The 18,594-nt window shown below is 56.6% G+C and overlaps 1 protein-coding gene across 1 annotated transcript in view; it reads right to left on the bottom strand.

The window, feature by feature from the left end:
- Window positions 1-1,161: 1,161 nt before the first annotated feature.
- Window positions 1,162-18,594, bottom strand: part of BICRA (BRD4 interacting chromatin remodeling complex associated protein) — a 73,862-nt gene continuing 56,429 nt past the window's right edge. Inside the window, 13 exon segments of the mRNA XM_031458986.2 lie at window positions 1,162-3,183; window positions 3,732-3,834; window positions 4,064-4,158; window positions 4,367-4,515; window positions 5,558-5,619; window positions 6,392-6,501; window positions 6,805-6,985; window positions 7,163-7,480; window positions 7,482-7,580; window positions 7,583-7,675; window positions 7,678-7,797; window positions 15,530-15,706; window positions 16,353-18,320. Coding sequence (XP_031314846.2) covers window positions 2,078-3,183; window positions 3,732-3,834; window positions 4,064-4,158; window positions 4,367-4,515; window positions 5,558-5,619; window positions 6,392-6,501; window positions 6,805-6,985; window positions 7,163-7,480; window positions 7,482-7,580; window positions 7,583-7,675; window positions 7,678-7,797; window positions 15,530-15,706; window positions 16,353-18,320 — 4,581 coding nt within the window. The 3' untranslated portion in view covers window positions 1,162-2,077.

Below are 18,594 nucleotides of genomic sequence, written 5' to 3'. Positions count from 1 at the left end.
GGCTGGTGTCCCTTAAGAGAAGACACACCAGTATAGGGGGAAAATGCACTGTGAAGACAGAGGCAGAGATTGGAGTTATAGAGCCACAAGCCAAGGACACTTGGGATTACCAGAGACTGGAAAAGGTAAGGACGGATCCTCCCATAGTATGGCCCTGGTGACATCCTGATTTGGGACATCCAGCCTCTGGAACTGTGAGAGAATCCATTTCTGTTCTTTTAAGCCACCCCTCCCCCTACACCATCATGGTACTTGTTACACAGCCACTGGAAGCTAACACAGTGCTTGATTTTCCCTCCCATCTCCAGCTGACACTGTACACACTGACAGTCAATCTTCACTATTTGTGGGTGCTGTATTTGTGAATTTGTCTGCTGGTTAAATTTTATTTGCAGTGCCGAAAACTCGCAAAGCTTTCACAGACATGCGCAAAGTGGCACAGAATTTGAGTTGCCCAACACACACGTTCCAATTGAGGTCGAACAAGGCAACACCCATCCTGGAAGCGGGTGTCCTTTTTCAGGTCTCTGTAGTGCCACGTTTTCCACCTTTTTGTGCTTTTGTTGATCTCACTGTTTTAAATAGCCCCCATGCCTAGTGCTTCATGCTGTCTCGTGTTGCTAAGCACGGGAAGGCTGAAATGTACCTTATGGAGAAATGGCGTGTTAGATACGCTTCCTTCAGGCACGGGTTACAGGGATGTTGGCCGTGTTCTCAATGTTAACGAATTAGCACTACATATTAAGTAGAGTGTCTTTAAACAGGAACACATGTAAAACAAGGTCATGTGTTGATGGATTGACATAAATGTGACCAGTGGCTGGTAGGAAGCAAGCCCTGTATTTCCCCCAGGAGTGATGGTTCAGTATCCACTAACTGCATGTTCCAGAGACCACAGAGCCTCACCAGGAATGATGCAAATCTCCTGTGTTCGACTTAGCTGTTCACTCTCTACCTCCTCCACTAAAGTCAGCTCTCCCAGCCCAGGGGCTTCTGTCTGCCTTGTTCGGCTGCACCCCTCCCTGTGCCTCGAACAGGGCCTGGCACCCAATAGGTGCTCACAGATACAGGTGAGCTAAGCCTTCACAATCCCCTTCCCCACCCACGTGTTGCCCCAACCCCCAGTCTCCGAACAAAGCACTGGGGTCAGGGGGGCGTCAGTACAGTTTTAAAAAAAGGATCGTTTTTTAATTTACAAGAGTTCTAAATGTACAGAATTCTCCTTTAAAAAAATCGTTATACACAATAAATACAGTACAAAAAAATTTATCTTACAGTACTAGTTTTGTCTCCAAGATTTCAAAATCTGGCGCGGGTGGCTGGCGGCAGGAAGAACGGAGGGAAGACTGGCGGGGGAGGGGGTGGGAGGAAGACCCCGGTTTCCTGTGTTGGAGGTGCTCAGATTTCAGTTGAGGGACTGGAGGCTTCGAACTCTCTTTCTCTCGAGCACACACAAAGGGACAGAGGACATGGAGCGGGACGCACACACATGGATGTGACAAAGGTGCCCGCGGGCACAGCGCCCCCAGGTGGCGGGCCGGGGATGCTGGCTCACGCCGCCCCTTCCCTACGCTTCCTTTCTCAGCCTGTTGGGGGCGGTGGGGAGAGGCTGAGCGCAGCTTCCGAGGACCCGGCCAGCTCGGAGCGATCTCGACGTGTGGATCCGTGATGCCACACAGACCAGCCCGGTGGGTACCCGGCTATGCGGGAGCAGTGGGGACAACCAGGGAGCCCCCATCCCTGGCGAACACACACGTGTCCCCTGTGGAGGGGCGGAGCGGGTAAGGAAATGGAAAGAAATAGGAAATGACACACCAGGATTACCCCCTCCTTTGGCGAGGGGCGGGGGACATTTTACATTACAGCCCCCTCCCCAAAATCCATGGCCCCCACCCAACACCCCAGCTGAAGCAGGAGGTGGAGGAGGAGGCCTTTGTGACTCAAATAACTTAGGCAAGAAAAACTCAAGGGGTCCCCGGCTCAAGTCCCCCAGGAGGCTGAGGTCAGACGCCCCGCTGCACCCCCTCCCGGCGTCCTGGCAGGGCGACGGGACGGGGGAGGGAAGACCAGCCCGATGTTATCTGTTCAACGTCCTGGCGCCGAGGCCACCATTGTGACTGGAGGGCGGGTAGGCCTCTGGCCTGTGCAGGGGCGACCGGGAGGCAGCGGTGACCGCCGTCGGGGCGGCGTGGGAGTAGGGGGGTGCGGGCGTCCGGCCGGGGGCCTGCTGGAGGTTCAGGATGCTGTCGATGGCGCTCTGGAGGTGTTCCGTGAGCGTGTCGTCCTGCGGGCTGTCGCTGGAGAAGCTGGCCTGGTCCACGTCGGGCGACTCAGACTTGCGCCGCTTGGCTGGGGGCAGCGGGGGCGCCTCCCAGCCAGGCTCCCTGCTGCCGCTGCCCTGCCCGGCGCTGGCCGTGGGCTCCGATGGGGCGCCCTTCAGCATCCGCTGGTACAGCTCATCCTCCACGGCCGCCAGCTCGCGAATGAGCCCACCGGTGGCCTCGTCCACTTTGGAGGGCAGCGGCGTCGGACTGCTGCCCCGGGCTCTGCCGGTCGCCGCCCCCTCGGCCGCCCCGCCGCCCAGGGCCTCCGCGTTCTCGCGGTACGTCTTCCGGAGGGGCAGGCGGGGGCAGTGGGGGGCCGGCGCCGGTGGCTTGCGGTCAGTGGCGGCCGGCGGCGGGTGGTCCACCGTGCCGTTCATCTGGCCAGTGGAGGGGGGTGGCGGCGGGGGCCGCGGTGGGGGTTCGGCTGCCTTGAGGGCGGCAGGGGGCGGCGGCGGGGGCTGGTGCACCGGGTCCAGGGCCGTGTTGTGGACCACCTTGCTGAGGCCGGCTTCCTGTTTGATCTTGAGCTTCAGGCCGATGCGGCTCCGAGCCTCGTAGGTCTTGATGGGCGGGCGGTTGCGGGAGGGCATCGGGCCGTCCTCGTCGGCGTCCAGGGAGGAGGTGGCGGAGGATGAGGAGGACGAGGACAGGGAGGAGGAGGATGCCCGGGCCCAGGTCACGGAAGGGGAGCCGCCCGCACCACCGTGCCGAATCACCAGCTTGGTGGGCAGGTGCAGAGGGGGCTGGGCTGGGGCTCCAGATGCTGAGGACGGTGGGAGACCATGGCCCGGGAGCCGGTGTCCATCAGAAGAGGCGGAGACCGGGAGGCCGAGAGAGCGCGAAGAAGACACATACTCATCTGTAGAAACGGGGGGGGGGGGGGGGGGGGGGCGAGGAAAGCCAGGAGATTAGCGGAAGCACAAGGCACCTGTCGAGCAGAGCTAAGAGAAGCCGATGTGCACTGAGCACCTACTATCCGCCAGGCTTGGGGCTAAGCCCTTGACTCATCAAATCCTGGGGACACACTGCTAGGTGGGACCCTTTCCCCCAATTCCCCAGTCCCCCTAATGTGAAAGCACTGGTCAGCACCTGAGAGTCGACGCCACCTTAACTTTTGCAACCCAGGCACCTTGCTTGCCTCACCCCAGTCCTAGCTCTGCTCTCCTTCTTTTCTAACCCCGGGTGGTGGCAAAATGTTCCCTCTATCCACGCCAGGATCGAGGAGGTGAAATGGACACACGGTGACAGAGCAAGGTGAACTCAGCCCTCTCCGGCGGGAAGGCGAGGCTCGGGCGCCACCCAGTGGTGGAGTAAGGTAAGGCTGGGCACCACGCTCCTGGCTCACTGTGGTCTAATTCCGCCTCACTGCGCGGGTAGGAGTCCGGGACACCATCCCATCCCTCTCACCGGGCTTCTCCTTGGCCAGCTGTTTGTCCAAGGCCAGGGTGGTCTTTTCCTCCTGAATGAACATTCGGTCGATCATGACCATCTCCGCTGAGGGGCTCACCCTCTGACGGGGGGAGGGAAGAGAGGATGGCAAGTGAAGCAGCGAGGTGGGGGAGGGGACGCGAGCCACGAGGGATGGATGGGAACAGATTCCAAATTGTCCTTCTTGTGATCTGACCACCAGCCTCCCTCCCTCTTTCCTTCCCTCCAGAGGCTTCAAGGAGCAGGAGGCTCCACTGTGCCCAGACGCGGAGGTCCGGGTCCCCCGGGGAGGAAGGTGATGGTCACCCTACCCGGGACTCCTCCAGGAGCAAGAGGCGGTATTTATTGAGCATGGCCTGGGTGCGTTTCAGCAGCTGCGTGGAGACCGTCTCAAATTCTTCATCCACTGTGGAGGAAAAGAAGAGGCCCAGAAGCTCAGACATTTGGGGACGGAAAGACCCGTCGGCCAGCACAGGGCTTGGCGCAACCCGACTCTCGGGGTCAAGGGTGCCTGCAGTGCTACGCTGGTGTCTGATCCTCTGCACTCTCCGCAGTCATCGCCAGCCCCTCCACGCAACAGAGACAAGGTGGGGAGAGTCCCAGGGAGGCCTCACCTTTGTGGTAGTCGTTGGGGGAGGGGAGGGCACCCTGGTAGACATGGTAGGGCAGGAGGCGATGCAGGGCGTCCTCGAAGGAGGGGAAGGCCGTCTTGTAGTCAGGGTGCAGGACGGAGCCCTGATGTTTGTGCAAATGCTCCAGGAAGCTGCAGGATGAGAAGCACCACAAACACACACACAGAGCTGGTGGTGAGGCCAGGAGACAGCAGAGCCGGGACTCCGAGCTCCAGGCCACAAGGTAAACAATCGGGGAAACGAACGTGGCAGAAATATGTGTTAATGTGTGCTGAGCGTGCCTGTCCTGTCTCACTGCATCTCTGCGGACAACCAAACGTAGTAGGTTCTATCATTATCCCCATTTTACAGATGAGGCAATTGAGGCCCACAGAGGAGTCCAAAGCACCGACAGGGAGGAGGAGGAGGAGGCAGGGCTGGGAACCAGATGCCAGAGCTTGCGACTCATCCTCCATGCAATACCGTCTCCTGCCACCGGGGGTCAGCATGTCCCCACCCGGCCACGGGCTCAGCAGCCAACTTGGGGAGGTGTGCAGAGAGGCTGGTCCCCTGGTTGGTTGGGTGATAGGATCGTGTTCTCTCACTGGGCTCTTTTGTAGCAAAGCGCATATTAAAATGAATGATGTCTCTTTATTGTATGATTGTCTCTCCCACCAGACATGCTCATCTGTACCCTGTGCTGAGGACCAGCAGCCCCCACACACCGCGGGGCAAGACCTGGTCTATCTTTTGCGTTTTCAGAATCTAGCACAGGACTGGGCACTGTATGACTTGACCAACTCTCTCGGTGGAAGGAGAGCAGGAGAGAGGGACAGAACACAGGCAAGCATCCAATATTTACCCATCCAGCCATCTGTCCAGCCACGCACATGACCAGACTCCCATCCCTGGCACTGAGCACTGCCAGCCCCTGCCCTGTTTGAGATGCCGAGGGGGCAGCAGTGACCAAGCCCTACTGACTCCCTCCCTCTCGCAGCTGGCAGCCCAGCTGCCCCATAAAAGCTCTTCACACAGTCTCATCGACTCGTCACCCATCACCCTGTTATCACTATTACCACCCACTTTCAAGAGGGTCCTCAAGGGAAACGGCATTGCCCAAACCACAGGGCCGATGAGGAGGTGGAGGGAAGGCACAGGGTAGGGGAGACACCAGGACGGGGCGCTGCAACTCACCAGGCTTCTTTGCTGGGCTGCAGTGTGGGTGGTTTCTTCAGGCTGCCCGACTTGCTCTCATACTGCAGGGGAGAGAGAGGTGAGCGGTACTGCCACAGAGCAGCCTTCCCATGGTACTCTGTTCCCCTCCACCGCCCAGCCTGGGACAAAGATGGGAGGGGACCAAAGTCTTCCGAGATGCGGTCCTGGTCCCAGCAGCGGGATGCCCCACCAGTTGCACTCAACCTCCGGGGCAGACCCAGGATGGGACCCCGTGGGGGACACAGTAAGGAGAGGGTGACAAGGTGCTTGCCTGAGCCCTTGACACCCTCTGCCTGACTTCTGGAGTCTCCCTGCCTGGCCATCTGATGGCCCCATCTCCCTCGTCATCACCCAGCATCTGAACTGCCTTGCCATCTTCTTCCCGCCCCTGACTTCTTCAGTCTGGGTACCACCATCCTCGTTCCCCACTGATACCCCATCTCTGCTGTCCCATCCCCCACCCTGCCCTGCCCCTGAGTCTAGGGTCTCACCCCACCCATCCTAAGCTGACACCTAACAGCCTCACCCAGTCCCTCCTCCATAGTCTCAAACTTTCTCCTGCGCCCGCCCCCAGTGACCGTCTGGGGTCTCACTCAGCCCACATCTCCTATCATCACCCTGTTGTTTTAGTGTTTCCAGGGGTCTCTGCCCACCTGTCTTGGTCTCACAAATGCCCCCTGCCTGGACCGTCCTGGTGTCTCATCTGCACGTCTCTGGCTGTTTGCCCATCAGCTCCCCTGCTCTTCTGGCCCCAGTCTCAGTTCCCTGGCGACATCACTCCAGCCTTAGCCCTCCACCCTGGCGGCCCCTTACCTGCATCCCAGAGGATTTCCCTGGTCCAGATGCAGCGGCCTTGGCCACACTCAGGGTCTGGAGGTTGCTGGCAAAAGCTTTGCTCTCAGCAGGAAGCAGAGGAGGGAGGCCTGGAGGCGGGGACAAACAGGACTCTGGCACAAAGGCCCCTCCAAAAATGTGACCCCCCAGCCTGCATCCTACATTTGTCTGGTTATTCAGCCTCGGTGGCCACGCCAGCCCCGGCGTGCGTGCCCCTCTGGGAGTGAGATCTGGGGAGACAGCTCTTCCTCCTCCATCTTCCCTGTCCAGTGAGTTCTGGGCAACCAACTCCTTGGGTTCACCCACCCACAGCTCTGTCCCAGCCAGCCCTCCCTGTCATTCAGCTTCTCTCTCGACCCTGGCACCCCTCTCTCCTGGGTGGGCTCCCCTACCTGCAGTGGCCATGGGCGCCGGGGCAGGGGGATGGCTGGGGGTGGCAGGGGTCCCGGATGGGGCCTGCCCGCTGACCAGCACAGAGGCAGTGGGGCTGGTGAGGGGCCCCAGGCTGGCGGAGGTCTGCGGGGCAGCAGGGGCCCCCACGGCCTTGCTCTGGAGAATGATTCCGGACGGCACCTGAGGAGAGGGACAGGTGGTTGAGGGATGGGGGGCACCCACTAGGAGTGGGGCAGCCAGGAACCAGGGCTGGGGGCAAAGAGAGAGCCATAAAGCAGGAGGGGTTCCAATCAATCAGACTGCAGGGGAGGGCAGGGGTGTGGGGCGGGTGGTGGGCTGGTCCCTGCCTCCAATTACCTGGTGAAATCTCTCGAGAAGAGCCTTCGGCTGGGGCAGCGCCGGGAAGGGGGTGGTCACCATCTGGAAGGTCCGAGGAGGCGGTGGGGGGGGCGCTGCGGGCTCGGGGACCAGGTGGAGGGTGGGAGGGGGCGTGGGGGATTTGTGGGGCCCCTGGCCAGGTGGGAACTGGAGCTGGAAGTCAGGTGGCGTGGGGGCTGGTAGCCTGGAGGACGTCTCAGAGGCCACGACAGAGGAGGTGGAAGTCGGAGGGAGGTGGGGGGCTGGGGGAAGCGGCCCCTCCAGGGGCTGGGATGGAGGTCGCAGAGGGGGCTGGGGGTGGGCCGGGGGCTGTGGGGGCCGGGGTGCTTGCAGGTGGGGGGACACCCAGCTGGTTCTGGATGACAAAGATGCTGGGCAGAGTCGGGGGGGCCTGGGGTTGGGGGGGCAGGGGTGCAGGGTGGGCTCTGAGGGTGGGCGGGACAAGCTCTGGGGCTGGGAAGGCGGGGCGGGAGTGGGGTCGGGAGGGAGGGCGGGGAAGGGGGCCGGGCAGGGTGTGGGGAGGGCAGGTGGGGGCTGTCTCCCAGAGGGGCCTGGTGAGGTAGTGAGGGGGATGAGGAGGGGCCTGGGCCCTTCAGCGGAGCCGCTGCTGGGATCTGGGCAGGGGAGGGAGGGAGAGGGGAGGGGGCGGGGGTCAGAACCAACCTTGGCTCCCATTGCCCCAAGACACTGGGGACCCCAGCCACTCCCGCCAGAAACCCCACTTCTTAGCCACCCCTTGTCCTGAGAGAAAGAAGCCGACATCCTTCCTGCCTCTCATTTCTGAACTCCCCACTTCACCACTTCCGCCTGACACCCAACCACCTCACTTCATGCCCTCAAGCTGTCCCCTACATCTGTCCCCACATCATGTCCCCACCGCCCCCTTCCATTTGTCCCCCCTCACCCCTGCACCTGTCCCCCACCTCCTCACCCCCATACCTCTGCCCTCTGATCTCACCACCCCCCCCAATCCCCCCAGATGGAGGCGAGCTCTGCAGGCTTTGGGGGGCAGCAGCAGAGGAAGCAGTGGCGGCGGGGGAGGGGGCACCACACCAGCTGCCCAGCGGGTAGGCAGGGGGCGGGGGGGGGCGGGAGCATGAGCACAGCAGCAAGGGGTGGCTGGGCGGGGGCCGCATCCTAGCCGCCAGCCCCAGCCTGACCGCCCGCTAACCCAGGAAGACAGATGCTAGCACAGACACCAGGGCTGCGTGCTGGGGTGTGGGGCTGACGATGGAGGAGGGCTCGGCCAGGGATAGGTCCGGGGTTGGGGGGGGGGGTGTGCGGGTGGTACCCGGGCCAAGGATAAGGACTGAACCAGAGGATCAGGGTCCTGTCCCTCTGGATGCCAGCCCATGAGTTGTGGGCCCCCTTCTAAGTGTCCATGGCCTCTGCCTCTGTGTCACTGTGGGGCTGTGGCTGCAGGCCTCCCCAGGAGCCATGTGAGCCTGCAGGCTATGGGTGTGGGGGTGTGTGTGCAAGCACAACTGTGTCGAACTTGCACACGCGATCATAGCACTAGTTCCACAGCATAGACGGTGACCTCGCCTACAACACACCTCTGTCAGGGCACCTTGCCCCTCTTCCCCCAGAGGTCACCTCCCCAAGGGCTGTAACCTGGCCTTGGTGTAACACTGGATCCATTTCACAGATGAGAAACTGATGCCATGGAGCCAAAATGACTGTTCCCTGTCTTCCCTCCACCACCCAGGAATTGTGAAGCTGACCAAAGAGGACTCAGGCTGAGCGGGCTCAGGGACACCCATCGCTGCCACGCTCCAAAGCGGGGGCTCTTTGCTGCGAGCCTCCAAAGGGGGCCAACTCATAATTCCAGAGTTACGACTTGCTTTAAGCCTCCAAGCATGGCCCTGAAGAACTCCTGGCAATTCAAAATAAAAAAACTAACCAACCAATCAATCAAGCTATACATCCCCAAAGGCTTGCCATCTCTAAGGAGAGATCAGAAGGCCGGCCCTTGGCTCTCAAGGGGCTGGTGAGACTGTCCCCGGGACAACCCTTTGGAAGGCGGTCCGATCTGGTGGTTCTGAAAGAGCCACGAGTTGACCTGGGAATCCCCACTCCGGGAATCTGTGGTAAGGAGCATTCAGGTACTTGTCCGCAGGGCGAGCCAGTGTGGAAGTATTTTCAACAGAGAAGGTAACAGAACAATCCAAATGGCGTCAGCAGATGAGCGGCTTAGTAAGGACGAAGGAGCCAGCCCACCTGACACCACCCCAAGCACAGGCTTCTGGGGGCCTGGTCAAGTGGCAACACACACGTGCCAGACGCCAAGTGGAAGGAGATCACGCAATACCTCACACAATTGCTAGAGAACTGGCTGAACTGCATTACGGATAGTGGCTTTGATAGCAGTATTGTCTCAACGCTAAATTTGCTGAATTTGGTAACTCTGCCGTGGTCGAGTAGGAGAAGGTTCTTATTCTCAACAGCTGAAATATTAAAGAAGCACAATGTCTGCAATTTACTTTCATTGAAAAAAGAAAATGTACACACGCTGAGAGCTCCGGATAAAGCGAATGCAGCTAAACAGTTGCAGGGGGTGAATCTGTTGTGGTCACCAACAATCCCCGTCTCCTCGCATTCAGTCTCCTCCCACATTGTACCAGGGTTGGTCTAAGAAGTGATCACATGTCACTTCCAAGATTAGGTTGTAAAGAAGACTGCAGCATACATTAACTATATCTCAATTAAAAAAAACAACAACACTGTGGCTTTTATCCTGGGCACTCTTTCCCTCTCTGCTGTTTGATCTTGCACTTGGGGGAAGCTAACAAAGGGGGCACGTTCTGAGCTGTCGTGTGGAGAAGCTTTGGCCTCAGTTCCTCCCTATGTAGGTCCCCCTTCTTGCCAACAGCTGCACAAGGGCACCATCTTGGAAGCAGATTCTCCAGCCCAGTCAAGCCTTCAGATGACTGCAGCCCTGTTTGATACCTTGACTATAATCTCGTTAAGAGATCACGAGCCACAACCCTCCAGTGAAGCTGCTTCCAGACTCCTGATTCTGAGAAACCGTGTGAGATAAATTAATGTTTGTGGTTTCAAGCTGCTAAGTTTGGGGGCGGGGGAGGGTGGTCATTTGTTACACAGCAATAGATAACTAATACATCTGGTTAGAGAGTAAAGAACTCCCATGAGCATTATGCCCATGTACTAGACTTACAACTTTGCTACAAGTTTGAAATGATTTAAAAATGAAAAGTTTAAAAATAAAAAAGTTTTAAAAAAACAAAGTTTTTAAAAAAAAGTTTTAAAATTAAAAAAACAAAACAAAAAACCTCCTTCCTCATTAAAAATGCAGAGACAAATACTCACCCACTCCCCCTAAACCAAGTCAAAAAACCAAATGACATAACCGGGGGGAAATAGTTGCAATTCATAGCACAGACAAAGCTCATCTCTCTCATATATAAAGAGTCTCTAGAAATCACTAAGAATAACAACCAGTGACAAAAGGGGGGCAAAGGGTGTGATCACACAGAGCACAGAAAAGGAATCACACAAGGCTTCACTATTTCAAGAGATGCTCAACCTCACCTGTAATAAATGCAAATCAAAAGCACTCTATGGAATGATTTTTAGGCATCATATTAGGAATAAGCCATATGTCTCATAGACACTCATAAGTTGCCCTCACGGGTCTAAACTGGCACAATTTGCTACAACTTCAGAGGATAGCAATTCAGCAGCAGCTGTGCAAATTATAAGTGCACTGCTTTTACCCAGCAAATAGGCTTCCAGACAGTGACCTAAGAGATACACCTGCATGAGTGTGAAATGACACACAGACAACTTATTTACTGCAGCTCTGTGTGGAGGACCAGAGCCCAAGTGGGGTCTAACCATCAGAACAGTGTTTCCCAGGATGAATGATAGTCTACTCCTATCTGCAGAGGAATACTTCTCCACTATAACAAAGGACCCAAGAAACTCCCCACATGCTGCCCAAGTGAGTGGATAATGTGCTCCCTGCTGGGTAGAGAGAAACGGGGAGAGAAATGTAAGCTTGTATTTGCTCAAGGCTGTATATGCACAAAGAGCTGGAAGGATATACAAAAAGTAAGCGCTGAGGTTATGGGGAGGGGTCGGGGCTGCGGATGCAGGCATGGGGCGGGATGCTTTTCCCCATACTTTAAAAATGCCTTTTTTCTTTCTTTTAAATGTAGGTACTGGGGATTGAACCCAGGCCCTCGCGCATGCTAAGTATGCACTCTACCACCAAGCTATTCCCACCCCGCTAAAAAGGCTTTTTCATGATCAAATCATGTGAATTTAACACCTATGGTCAAAAAGGACAAATAATTTCAATGGATGGGAAGAAAGAAAGAAAGCCTAAAAGGAAGCTTCATACCAAAAATGTTACCAGCGGCTCCTGCACAGTGGTGTTAGGGGTCATTTGTTTTTCTTCTTGGTTCTTTTCAGTGTTTACTAAATTTTCTAAATAAGCATGAAATTATTTTTATAATCACTTTTTTAAAAACTCCCACCTGAGTGGACTGTTTACGAAGAAATTCCAACTGCCCCTGGGGAGACGGCCAGACAGTTGATTCGTACAGAATTAGAGGAGGTGGCGAGCATTTTCCCGCCTGGCCGGGAGTGAGCTGGTGGCTGACCCGGGCTGACGAAGCTGCTAGAGGAAGCCTTCACTGGCACAAACCTCATGGGGGAGCAACCAGACTGGTGTTTTCCATGACATGTTTGGAATGTAACACTCAATCCTCTGTATCCCGCAGGGATTGGTTCCAGGACCCCCGTCGGGTACCAAATCTGAGGATGCTCAAGTCCCTTGTATAAATGGGGCAGTATTTACGTATAATCTACACATATCCTCCCATATATTTTAAATCACCTCAGGGAGAGCGCATGCTTACCATGCACAAGGTCCTGGGTTCAATCCCCAGTACCTCCATTGAAAAAATAATAATAATAAATAAATAAACCTAATTATCTTCTCCCTCCAAAAAACAAAACAACAATTTTTAAAAAATCACCTCTAGATGACTTATGAGACCTAAGACAATGTAAATGCTACGTAAAGAATTGCCTGCACGTGGCGAATTCAAGTTTTGTGTGTTGGAATTTTCTGGAAGATTTTCCCTGAATCTGTAGTTGTTTGAATCCATGGATGCAGAACCCAAGGATATGGAGAGCTGACTGGATACCCTCTGATCCTGCGATTCTATTTCTAGAAATTTCCCCTACACATATTTTCACACGTGTGCAAAGCCAGATACAAGAATATTTATCGAAGTGTTGTTTATTATCCAGTCCACGGGAAACCATGGACTAGGGGCCTGAAAAAATGAAGCCTTGCGTGTTTATGTGATGAAATGAAATATACCAACAGAGTTGGCAAACAGTGGCCCAGAACCCAACTCTGGCCGGCTGCCCGCTTGGCCAACCAGTATGTATGGCCCACAAGCTAAGAATAGTTTTCACATTTTTAAACGGGTGAATAAAAGTCAAAAGAAGAAGAATATTTTGTGGCTTGTGATTCTGATATGAAATTCAAATTTCAGTGTCCGTAAATAAAGTTTTGTTAGGACACGTCCATGCTTGCTGGTTTATGTAGGGTCTAGAGCAGCTCTGAGGCTGTGACAACAGAGTCCTGCAAAGCCTAAAAAAGGTTTATGGCTTTCAGGGAACATTTGCCTAGCTTCTTTCACTTTGCAACTTTGTGGGACTTTCAGCGTGCCTGGCCCTGTTCAAGCACTTTACATATATTAATGTTAACAACTCTATGAAGGAGATGCCATTATCATTTTACAGGTCAGGAAATTGAGGCACAGACAGGTTAGTGACTTGACGAAGGTCACAGAGCCTGTAAGTGGCAGAGTGGGATTCCAGAAGACCTGTTTGCTAACTACCCCTCCAACAACAGTTCTCCCGGATAGCAGTTTTTCAGCCATACCTAGTGTCCAGCAGGAACGGCCCTCCCTTTGTTTTTGCTGCGGGGTACTGAGCACCAGGGGGGTGCTTGTGGGTGTGGCTGAGTTCCTTCCACCATTCATTTATTCCAGTAAGGCTCACTGAGTGTCGGCCGGGCACTATTCTGGGCGCTAGGGATCCAGCAGGGCCACAACACACCAAGCTCTCTGCCCTCAGTGAGTTTCTGTTACAGTGAAGAGTATACGTTATAGAGAGGAGCTGGCGTTCTAGTGAAGAGAGTCAACAGGGAAGATGTGCAGCCTGGTCAGAGGGCGGTAAGTGCTACAGAGAAGTAAACAGCCGGGAAGGGCCGACTGGTGACCAACTTGTCCCGATTTGCCTGGGACTGTCTCAGTTTTAAAACTGAAAGTTCCGGGGGAGGGTGTAGCTCGGTGGTAGAGTGCCTGCCTAGTGAGCACGAGGTCCTGGGTTCAATCCTCAGCACCTCCATTAAAAACATAAATAAACCTAATTACATCCCACCACAAAACAAGAACAAACAAAAAAACAAAAACAAAAACTGTTCCATTTCCCAAGAACTTCCTTGGTACTAGGTAAACTGGGCTGGTTGGTCACCCGACGAGCGAGTCTAGACAAGGACCTGGCACACAGCCAGGGCTCTGCACGTATCTGCAGGGTGTACAGCACTGGAGTGCCAGAGGACAGGCGTGCTCTGGCCTGGCTCTCAACCACAGGGCTCGGAAGTGGGGAAGGCCCTTGCTGGAGGGACCCAGGCCGGCAAACCACTCTAGAAATAGTGCTTCCGGCTTGAGTCTCTCACAGGCCAAGTGGCCCCTCTCCCCTTCCTTCCTTCTGCCTGCTTTTTCTCCCTGTGTAGAGATGACTTGGGGACATCCTGGCCCTACATCCTTCTGGGCTCTACCCCATAAGCAGAAAAACTGAAATAATAATAATAACAACAACAACAACAACAATAGCAGCCAACATTTATGGAGTGCTTACTCTGCGCAAAGCATACATTAACTCGTTAACTCGTCCTAACAGACCTATAAAGAAACTGTCATTCCTATTTTCCAGATGAGGAAATCAAGGCTCAGCAGTTACAGGGACTTGCTCAGGGTTAGCACAAGGTCTGGCCTATACTCAGTGCCTTTGCTTCCCTAAACTTCTGTTGATGGAATGAAGAAACTGGCTGCTGCAAGTCACATGGTAAGGAGCAGAGCCTGAGAGTGAAATCACAGCCATTTAAGGCCAAAGCCCAGCTGACTTCTGCTGGACCTCGCTGTTATTCCCTCCTCTTCCTGCCTATCCTAATCTACCTACCCACTGGTTCCTTTTGAAGGAGGACCACATCCATCCTTCCAGAAGAAAAGGTGGACTGCCTTAACCTTGTATGCTTATGTGCTAATGACTCACATGAGATGAAGACTAATTAATATGTAAAGAGTTTCAACAAATCAACAAGAAAATGACCAGCACAAATTTGAAAATGGTCAAGGGTGTGAACAATTCCACAGAAGAGATAAATAGCTTTAAATCTACAAAAACTTGCCCAGCCTCATTCACAGTGAAAGAAATGTAAATTAAAACAAAACAAGATACTATTTTTTTACCGACCAGACTGGCTGAGTTCAATATTGCTGAGGGTGCGGGCAAACAGGCACAAATCATATATTGCTGATAATCTGTTAAACCAATTTATACTCCATAGAGAGCAATTTGGCAGTATCTGTCAAACTCCAAATGCATATGCTCTCAGACCCAGCAATTTCCTTGTTAAGAACTTATCCTACAAAGTGACATATGTACAGTTTTCTTTACAGCCTTGCTCATAGTAGCTAGAGACCAAAAAGTGACCTAAATTCCCAACAACTGGTTAAATAATAGTACCTCCACACAGTGGAATGCTATGCAATTGTATAAAATGAAGTACAGTCTCTGAGATGAATTTTTAAATGATAAAAGGTGCAGAATGCATGCAAAGTATGCTATCATTTTCTTAAAAATGGAAGGGAAAGAATCCAGGTGTTATCTTGCTTGTCTGTGAGTGGAAAGGAGCGGAGGAAACCACCTTGGGGAGGGAAAGCAGGAGAGTGGGCTTTCATCCAGACCTCTCGGTATCCTCCTTGAAATGTCAGCTACCTGAACATTACTTATCCAGATATGAAAATAATTCTAGGATATGATCCGTTTCCTGTTGTGTGCATCTTGTCTCCCTGACTAGATCGTGGGCTGCCCAGGGACTGGCCCTGGTCTCAAGCATCCATGACCGTCAGGAGACCCTCAGGAAATATCTGGGGAGCAAAGGAGAGCACCGTTTCCCAAGCCAGCGAGACAGAAAGGCAGGCAGGGCAGCCAGAGAGCAAGAGGAGGGAGCGGGGAAGAAGGGGCAAGGGGCAAGGCTGGTCTGCGCTAGGACAGAGGCTGCTGGGGTTCATCTACCTGGGGGGCCGGCGCCGGGGAAGCCTGGCTGTCGGGGGCCTGAGGGCCAAGGCCAGCTCCTTTGGCGACAGGGGTGGTCGGGGCTGGCTCTTGGGCGGGAGGCGGGGCGCTGACTATGACCGAGGCGGGCACGGAGAGGTGGGGTCCCTCTGTGGAGAGGGGCTGCTGGCTCCTCTCCTGAAAGGGGCAGCCCGCAAAGGGTCAGAAAGCCATCCCTGCAGACCCATGGCCTTCCTTGACGCCCCCGCCCCCACTGATGCTCCAGAGAAGAGGGTGGTGGGAACAGCTCGGGGGGGGGGGGGGCGCCAAGAGGCTGAGTGCTGAGGCCAGGGGAGCCCCAGGGTCCAGGCACTTGGAGGCCAAAACCCAGGGCAGCTCCGTCCACTCAGTCTCTGTGAGTCGACTCCCAGCTCCACCCGACTCCCATCTCTCCCGCCCAGTCTGTCTGTGTCTAGTCCACTCTCTCTCTGTGATCCCTCTCCAACGCTCCAGCAAGAGGGCAGTCTGGCTCTCCTTGTCAGTCTGTCAGTCAGCCAGTCATTCACTCTCCTCGTCTGTCTGTCTGTCCCTCTCCCTTGTCTGTGTCAGCGTCTCTGTGTCCGCCAGTTGACCCCTGTCACCCTCCGGCCTCGTCCTCAGGGACACCCAAACCTGGAGCAGGGGTGCCACCTTTGAGTGGCTCTCCATCATCACAGGACCCTCCCAAGTTGCTGCCTCAACCACATCCGGTTTCGGCTCTCGACCCCTGCCCAGGCAGACCCCGCCCTGCCCTCGCGGCCCCGCCCCCGCCCCTCCCCTGCCCGGCCAGCCCAGCCCTAGTTACCTGGGGCAGGAACATCTGCAGGGAGTCCTGAGTGAGGATGGCCGTGGTGGAGGCAGAAGGCGGCTGCCCCAGGACAATCTTCTCCGGGCTAGACGCCAGGCCTGGGCTGGGCTGGGGGGTGGTGGCCTGAGGCGGGGCAGCGGCCTGTGGGGTGGGGGCCTGTGGAGGCTGCTGCTGCTGCGCCTGTGGCTGCTGGAGGCCCAGAGGCAGCGGTGTGCTGACCGCGGGGGGCACCGGGGGCGCTGTCTGCACCGTGAGGACGGGTGCCGCCTCCCCAGTGGCGGCGGCGGGGGTGGCCGGCTGCACAAGGCCGTCGGGGGTGTTGAGCATGGCCACGGCGCTGGGGGGCAGAGTGACTCCCTGGAGGACGGTAGTGGCAGCAGGGCCGGCGGGCGCTGGCTGGCTCTGGGTGGGCAGGCTGCCCGCGGCCAGCGACACGGGCATCTGGAAGAGTGCCGGCTGGCCCACCTGGATGGGGGCAGCTGAGAGAATGTGGGCCGCACTGTGGGCCCCGGAGTGAGGGGCCAGCACGGGGCCCAGGCTCAGCGGGCCCGCCAGGTTCTGGTTAGTGAGGATGGGGTTTGCGATGAGCTGTCCGCCCGCGTGGGGGGCTGCGGCCGCCAGGATCTGCCCACCCACGTTGGCAGGCAGGGCCGAGAGCGGCTGAGGGAGCTGGACAGCGGATGTGCCGGGCAGCAGGAACTGGTTCTGGCCCGGCAGCATGTGCTGGGCGGGGATGACGATGCTGCTGCCTTGATTCAAGAGGTGGACGCTCATGGGCTTGCTCAGGGCTCCGGGGGGCTGCGGTGGGGCTGCCCCTGTGGTGGTGGCAGGAGGCTGCTTGAAGACATTCGCCTGCAGAGCAGGTGCCGGGAAGCCTGACAGCACCACGTTCTGGCCAGCCTTGCCCGCTGCCATGAAAGTCAGGTTCTGGGGGGCCTTGGGCTGCTGCGGAAGGCCCCCCGCCTCACCCTGGATGGTGAGCGTGGCGCCTGCAGGGGCAAACGGCTTGGGTGTCAGCTGGTAGAGTTTGGGGGGCAGCACACCGGCAGGCTTGGGCTGGATGGGTGTGGGCGTGCGATGGAGGATCACGTTTGGTGCTGGAACCAGCGGTGATGTGCCGAGGCCCGGGGCCACCGCCAGCGGTTGTCCCGAGGGCGTCCCGCTGGCAGCAGCAGTGGCAGCTCCCGCCCCTCCAAACACCGAGTTCCCATTGAGCGTGGTGGCTACAGCGGCGGGGAGGTTCTTCTGGATGACCAGGCCAGCCCCCTGGGGCGAGACACCAGCTGATGCCAAGGTCACTGGCTCCGAGGGCCCAGCCGCCGAGGCCAGGTAGCCACTAACGGGCACCTGTTTGGCCAGGAGCTGGGAGGTGGGCGGGTTGAGTGCCATGACTGGCTGGCCCACCACCTGGATGGGGGCCAGGCCGAGTGTGGCTGCCGTAGTGCCCCCAGGGCTGCCGTTGGGCAGGCCCTGGAGGCCAGGGATGGGCTGCAGGGTCACGTTGCCCAGGCCCACAGGCTGCAGGAAGGGCTGGACACTGAGGGCTTTGTTGACCACGTCCTGGGGCGGGACCAGGGCCTGGTGGGTCAGCACAGTGGGCGGGGCCTGCAGCCCCAGGAGGTCAGCGCCACCAGGGAAAAGGGCCTGGGGCCCCGTGGCCACTGCTGTAGCCCCTCCGGCACCCGCTGGGCCTGCCCCGCCGTCCGCGGGCTGCAGGGTGGGCAGCTGGAAGGGGCCCAAGTCCAGCTCGGCCTCAGCTTCGAGTGTCTGCTCAGTGATGTTGGCCTCTTGGAGGCTCTGCTGGAGGATGTCGCAGGGCTGGTCAGCGCCCCCACCGCCCCCGCTGCCACCCCCAGCCGAGGGCGAGCCCAGGATGTCATCTTCCAGGAAGTCAAGGTCCACGCTCGGGGCCGGCTGGCTGGGCTCGGGGTTCAAGTGGTTGCCAGAAGCTTCTTGTACATGGAGCTGGAGGCCGGGTGAGGTGGGAAGGAAAGAGCTGAGGTTAGCAAGGGGCTGGGCTCCAGGCACAACGGCAGCAAAGGGTGTCAGGGTGGCAGGGGCAGAAAGAACCTTCCATCTAGAAGTGGCTGGACCTGGCTTCAAACCTCAGCTTTGCCAGAGCTAAGCCGTACAACTGGAGCTTACTTAATCTGGCCTGTTTCCCCATCTGAACACATCAGCAGAATGGAATAAAAACCATTTTCTAAACATCCATACAGGCCCATAATATTCATCCGCA

This window comes from Camelus dromedarius, chromosome 9, assembly GCF_036321535.1.
Source record: "Camelus dromedarius isolate mCamDro1 chromosome 9, mCamDro1.pat, whole genome shotgun sequence".
Classification (NCBI taxonomy): Eukaryota; Metazoa; Chordata; class Mammalia; order Artiodactyla; family Camelidae; genus Camelus; species Camelus dromedarius.
Note: the sequence above shows the minus strand (reverse complement) of the source record. Positions and strands in the feature narration are given on the sequence as shown.